Below are 7,285 nucleotides of genomic sequence, written 5' to 3'. Positions count from 1 at the left end.
AGCACTCATAGCGTTTCGGCAGAAACCCGAATATATGGGAGGCTATATAAAAATAGAAACCCGAAGATTATATGAAAACCTTAAATCCCCCTAAGTGGTAAGGGGAGGAAGGCAACAAAATAGCCCCCAATGACGTGGTCGAGCACTTATAAAACCTCCCGCTCTTTTTCAACATGCTTATTCACTTCCATTCTTTGCATCTTTAAGATTCTTCATCAATCAAAAGCTTATTAAAAATTATATCTTTACTAACAAGTTTTAATATCCTTTTTCTTATCCAGCGAACCTCGGTCTAACATCTCTGCATTGAAAATATAAGTTTATCCTCCGTTTTCTGTTCCTGGGAGAGCCTAAAAATAAGCTCAGGTCCGAACACAACTCTACTTTACCATCCTGTGGTTAGTTCCAGTTAAACCTTGTATTGTAACTATTTATCCTTCTCTCAGGCCTCGGGATATAGTAAACTCTGCAAGATTTAGTTCATATTTGTGGGTTGCAAGCGACGGAAACTTGCAGTAGGACGGTCGTGGTTTTCCAGGTTTCTACCTAATCAATGCCTCCACCTCCGCCACGGTCTCCGGCAGTCTGGTATGACTGGTCTCAGGCAGCAGGAGAGCCAGCAGACCTGCTGATATTGAGAGCAGACCGAAGACCGTCGATGGAACCGCGTAGTGCAGCTCACCCTGTTGGGGGGACGACAGTGTTATTAATCTCTTGATCTGTCTCTGAGTGAATAATTTTTATTGTTCACAATAAACAAAGAAAATAAACATCAACAAAGTTAATGGCAAACCATAATATTTCTCATAAGCCATTACCACGAAATACCTTCACTAAATAAACCCTCTAGTAATACCAGAAATAGGAATACATTTTTAAACAGAAGAGATGAAAAGCCACATTCAGTGTTACCAGATAATGGTAAAGGCTTATAAGTCACAACCGAGAAGGAATGCTTCAACATCTTCCCAGACGCCCCTTAATTACTGGTAATTCAAGGTGCGTCCATGATGCAATAACCTTCCATCAACAAGTGCGATGAAGGAAGGTTATTGCACATTGTAGAGGGGGATTGTAAAACTGGGACAGCAAAAGGAGGTACAGGAGAGTGTCTATGAGAGCGGGTCGAGTCATGGAAGTCGAAGCAAAGGAGAAGGGAAGGGAAGTATCAGGAGAAAGCGCCAAGCCATTACGACTATATAGCACCTGGAAGGAATCAGGATAAGGATTTTGGATGTGACGGGGGGTGGGGGAGGGGGGACGAAATGGTGCCCAACCACTTGGACTGTCGGGGATTGAACGCTGACTTACTTGAAACGAATCCTTCGTCCACCCCAAGTGGAGAAAATACACAAATTTTTAGTGGAAGGCTGATGATTCAAAATTAAAATTAAGGTTAGTGAATTTTATGAGACAAATTCTTTACTCGGAATTGAAGAAAGAATTGGAACAGCTTACACTACCAACAAGGAGGCGAGGCAACATGGCGACGGCTGGAGGTGCGCACAGCGTCTCTCCTTGAAATAGTTACGTTACCATTTAGGGTTTTAAGACACCACTGTTACATGGCACACATTTAGACCAAGATGGTCTCCCGGTCTTGGAGGAGGATCCAGAGGGAGTTTTCCAGGACAGTAAACATCACAGTAAGACAAACAGATTAGAGGCGAAACGCCGCCAGCATCCAGAGGTAGAGACCGCCCCACGCGGCCTCAGTATTAACATCCACCGCTCACCTAAGGTAGGACAAGCTCTCCTAGTTTGAAAAAGTTCATCATTGCCTTTGATGACGGTACGTCCGAAGATAGGAGCGTTTTCAGAAATAGCAGGGCACACAGTATCCTATATCATGCCATTCCCAACATATTAAGATCGAAGTGTACGATAACAGACCAAATAAAACTTTGAACTTACTCGCAGTGGATCACAAACACAGCGATGAACAAGAGCTTTCAGACGTTACTGACATCTGTGGATACATAGTCAGAAGCTACAAGCCACCAGATGACCTATTAGCGAAATATGTAATCCGACATGTTGTAGACATTAATGTAGACGACATCAAGGCACAACTTCAGGCAGATGACATTCCAATCTTCGGAGTCAAAAATGTATGTGTAGAGCAAACGGAGAATTGAGTGATACAGGCACCGCCCTGCTTACTTTTCTAGACTACTTTCCCCATGATCGGGTCTGGATTAACAGCTTCCTCCATAAACTAGAGGTGTTCGTACCACATCCCACTCAGTGCTTTAGATGGAAAGGTTTTAAAAATACATCGAAAGGCTGCACGACATTAGCTGTGGGAAATGCGACATCGCATTGACATTAGCTGTGGAAAATGCTCTGGTTCCCATTACACACAAGACTGTGTATCAGATATACTCACCTGCTCAAACTCTGGTGGTGATCATGACTTCACATTAAAACAATGTCCTTCTTACATAGCAGCACAAACTAAGGAATTGTGCCCATCTACTTGGACTGGACGGTAGAGTGACGGTCTTGCTTCATGCAGGTCGGCGTTCAATCCCCGACCGTCCAAGTGGTTGGGCACCATTCCTTTCCTCCCTGTCTCATCCCAAATCCTTATCCTGATCCCTTCCCAGTGCTATATAGTCATAACAGCTTGGCGCTTCCCCCTCTGACAATTTCCTTCTCTTTCCTACCAACATCCTGCAATACAGTAGTGCACTGAAACAATCTTGACAGTCTCCGTGGTGTAGTGGTAAGACACTCGCCTGGCGTTCCGCGAGCGCTATGTCATGGGTTCGTATCCTGGCCGGGGAGGATTTACTGGGCGCAATTCCTTAACTGTAGCCTCTGTTTAACGCAACAGTAAAATGTGTACTTGGACGAAAAAACGATTCTTCGCGGCAGGGGATCGTATTCCAGGGACCGTAAGAATAAGGACTTGCCCGAAACGCTACGCGTACTAGTGGCTGTACAAGAATGTAACAACTCTTGTATATATCTCAACAACAACAACAATCTAATTCAGTCCATCATCAACCGCTACCTCACACTCAACCCCAACATCTGCGTGTACCTGATGTATCTATCACTGACAACCCTGCGTCCCTGAGTTCAATCCTCTCTCACAAAACGTACAATGAGTCCCGATCTTGTTGAAACACTTGTCATTCGCATTGAAAATGAACTAGAAAAGACACTAGACCAATTCCTAACTAAATTCTTTACACAAGTAAACCAACCCATCCCTGAGGCTGACCTACAGAGAATGACATCCACAGAACGCAGCTACCTTGCTGTATGAAAATCGTTTGTACTGATGATTGATAAAGATTAAGCCACCCAAGAAGAGGCATGGGTATGAATATACATAATTGAACTAATCTGATTTTGAACTGATGCTGGACAAACTCCTAAATAACTACTTAGCACACTTTACCCAAGTAACTTTCCAGGTTAACTTGCCACCACCCCCAACCACCGGCACCAAGAGTAAGAACCCCCCCAGCTGAACAAACCTCCCAACGACCTGGCACTTTGACTGAAAAAACACATAAACCACACTCTCCCACGACACATCCTCCAACCACACTCTCCCACGACACATCCTCCAACCACACTCTCCCACGACACATCCTCCAACCACACTCTCCCACGACACATCCTCCAACCACTCCCAGATATTCAACACGGTGTACTACTGGCTCGTGAGGGAAGACCGATGCAATCACATCCCAGACGTAATGATCCGAAATACGACAACATGATATAACGCATCCTCAACTAACCTAATCCAACCTAACCTAACCTTATACACATTAACCCAATGCTACTTAATGTACGCTAACTTACCCTTCCATAATCTTTCCTAACTTATCTGAATTGCGACTAACTCCCAAATATACTTCGACTCACAAACTCAGTCTCCTGACTAAACCACACACTCTTCATAGAACAGCAACACCGCTACCACCATCAACACAATTCCTCATCTTTACTCTCCTCAGTCCATTTCCACTCATATGTTTATCCCTGTCTTTATCGTCACACAGATAGAAGATAACGATAACTTCCAACCTCTGCCAAATGATAACCAATGATGCGCCGCTGTGAGTGCAACACTTTCAACATCACCACTCGTGCAGTCATCAGGAGGAAAAACCTTCATGCAAACTGCTATATCGCGAAGAAGAATAAGAATTCGAACAAAATGATTATTTAATTAATTCATGGTGTTGGTGGACAGAGAAGCCACTCATAAAGATAGAAAGGCAACGTATAAATCATAAAAAACATATATTTTTTTTTGCAAGAGAATGAAAACTTGTAGAGGAAAATTACACTATATTTTCGATGTTCCTAAATTTCATAATAATATTTATCGCATAACCTAAAATGTTGAATAATAGTTATCCCGTAACTTACATGCTTTGTTTTCTATTCATAGTAAGAGAAAATGAAAAATATATAAGGTTAAACTAAGAAAATTACTATACGTGGCCTTAACGTGGTAATTTTTTTTTTTTGAGATATATACAAGAGTTGTTACATTCTTGTACAGCCACTACTACGCGTAGCGTTTCGGGCAAGTCCTTAATCCTATGGTCCCTGGAATACGATCCCCTGCCGCGAAGAATCGTTTTTTCATCCAAGTACACATTTTACTGTTGCGTTAAACAGAGGCTACAGTTAAGGATTTGCGCCCAGTAAATCCTCCCCGGCCAGGATACGAACCCATGACATAGCGCTCGCGGAACGCCAGGCGAGTGTCTTACCACTACACCACGGAGACTTCGTTTTTGGTCTACATTCTCTGGTGATGATGAAGCTACGAGCGTCATTGCCAGTAAACACTAAACATTGATGACTTTTCATTCATAATAACAATGTTTATGTTCCTATTAGGAAGCAGTCAGAGTTATATGAGTGTGTGATCCAGTGTACACTGGGGGCCTGACAGTACACTGTGATCCTGTGATTACTGGTACAATGTGATCATGTGATCCTGTGTACATGGGGGAGGGGTCTGGCCGCTGAGTGGACAATGCACGGGGTTCTTAGTCCTAAGGGTCCAGGTTCGATCCTCGGCGAAGGCGGAAACAAATGGGCAGAGTTTCTTTCACCCTGATATATATTGGTACCTGTTCGTCTACAAATAGGTACCTGGGAGTTAGACAGCTGCTACGGGCTGCTTCCTGGGATGTGTGTGTGAAAATTAGAATTAAGGACTTGCCCGAAATGCTATGAGTGCTAGTGACTGTACAAGAATGTAAGAACTCTTGTATATTTATTAAAAAAAAGCACTAATTGACGTATAGTTCAGTCTAAGGGCAGCATCACATGTGGGACTCACCAAGAGGTCAACGATGAAAGGGGCGAGGGCGGAGCCGAGCCTGGCAAACATGGAGGAGGCTCCGACAGCGATGTTCCTGACGCCTGTCGGCACCAGTTCTGCTGAATAGATGTAGCAGACGGCGAAGGCAGCAGAGTTGAAGAACTTGCCCGCTGTTGCCAGGGTCAGGTTGACCCACACCTGGTCTGTAGGGAGGAGAGAAGCCATTCTTGATAATAATGCAGGAATTTAGTAACTATTACGGCACCTTACTGACCTTACTAAGTCGGAGCTTATTGACAACCAGAAGGTAAACCTAAAGTATACCTTCTTGTTGGTCAGTAAGCACTTGTGTGGCCCTAATAACCACGGGTGCAGTGCCAATTTCATAGGTGCCGGAGCTCTGGTGGGCCTGACAAAACCTATCATTTCCTATCCTGTTTCTATATATGTCACACGATTTCGTGTTTGTTCTCACGAATTGTCGGGAATTCCGACAACCATTACTAATAACTGACCTGCTTAATTCAACTAGTTAGGTCAGTCCATTACTAACAATAATAGTACTACTAAATCTGTCGAGGAGAGAGATTCTCTAGGAAAAGTGGGAAGGTATTGCCTCAGCCTCACCGGCCAGTATCTAATATTCTCTTCATAAATTAAAATACTTCCAGTTATAATTTAAATGTTAAAGAAAGCATTCATTAAATACTAGATATAATATTAATTAACAAATACCTAAGTGTCTTCCTCCATAGTTGATAATAAAATCCGCAGGAATAACTTGTAAACAGCTCAGTAATGAGTGTAAATCTTGGGGGATGCTCATGGGTGTAAATCTTGGGGGGATGCTCATGGGTGTAAATCTTGGGGGGATGCTCATGGGTGTAAATCTTGGGGGGATGCTCATGGGTGTAAATCTTGGGGGGATGCTCATGGGTGTAAATCTTGGGGGATGCTCATGGGTGTAAATCTTGGGGGATGCTCATGGGTGTAAATCTTGGGGGATGCTCATGGGTGTAAATCTTGGGGGGATGCTCATGGGTGTAAATCTTGGGGGATGCTCATGGGTGTAAATCTTGGGGGGATGCTCATGGGTGTAAATCTTGGGGGGATGCTCATGGGTGTAAATCTTGGGGGGATGCTCATGGGTGTAAATCTTGGGGGGATGCTCATGGGTGTAAATCTTGGGGGGATGCTCATGGGTGTAAATCTTGGGGGATGCTCATGGGTGTAAATCTTGGTGAATCATGCGTCCATGATCCTCCACATAGTCTCTAAAGGCATTTAGTGCAGAGTAAGAAAAAAGCTTAAACCTCTTACTAAGAGATAATATTTCAGCTTCTCCGTAATTAGGTGGTATTTCATCAGGCCAGCCGCCAGTCTTTTTCAAGGCCACACATTTCACTTAGCAGTGATTTATACATACTTTGAGGTTGAGAACCTTGAGAGCCTTTCATGGGTGTTGTCGAGAACATACGGTGCTGCGAATTATTCACAAGACTAGTAAGAAACTTGATAATTACTGGAGACAATTTTCTTCTTACTTGTTATGGTAATTCCCCCAAACTTCACATTTTCAGGGGCCTTTTGAGCTTCTAAAGTTCTAGTGACAGGTTTCTCTTTTAGTCCATGCAATGACCTTATGCTCCGTTGAATCAGTTTGTCTGCATACACAATCCAAATAGTGCGTTTCTGTAGACACTCGGACAGTAACCCAAAGTTCAGACAACGTGTCATACATCTATCATCATTCTAATATGCAAGAAGAACCTCACGTCTCTGGATCAACTCATAAGGTCAGCAGACGTCTAGATGTTACCACTTGTGGCGCGACATTCTCCCCTCCTAGCGGCGTCACCATCACCGAAGGGTACTCCAGTCGCACACAGAATAGGGGGTCACAAACACACACCCCGGCCTTGTACCCTGTGAAGAGTGAAGGAGGACCAATGGTCCCTCTTGGGTTGCGGCCTCTTC

General features: G+C 43.8%; 1 protein-coding gene across 4 annotated transcripts in view; it reads right to left on the bottom strand.

Annotated features, from left to right (window-relative positions):
* Nucleotides 1-237: 237 nt before the first annotated feature.
* Nucleotides 238-7,285, bottom strand: part of LOC123750822 (organic cation transporter protein) — a 233,852-nt gene continuing 226,804 nt past the window's right edge. For all 4 annotated transcript variants that reach the window (XM_069333457.1, XM_069333474.1, XM_069333467.1 and 1 more), the window contains 2 exons: nt 5,327-5,511; nt 238-683 (listed from right to left, as the gene is read on the bottom strand). In XM_069333457.1, coding sequence (XP_069189558.1) covers nt 543-683; nt 5,327-5,511 — 326 coding nt within the window. In that variant the 3' untranslated portion in view covers nt 238-542. The remainder of the gene's footprint in view (nt 684-5,326; nt 5,512-7,285) is intronic.

This window comes from Procambarus clarkii, chromosome 4, assembly GCF_040958095.1.
Source record: "Procambarus clarkii isolate CNS0578487 chromosome 4, FALCON_Pclarkii_2.0, whole genome shotgun sequence".
NCBI lineage: Eukaryota > Metazoa > Arthropoda > Malacostraca > Decapoda > Cambaridae > Procambarus > Procambarus clarkii.
Note: the sequence above shows the minus strand (reverse complement) of the source record. Positions and strands in the feature narration are given on the sequence as shown.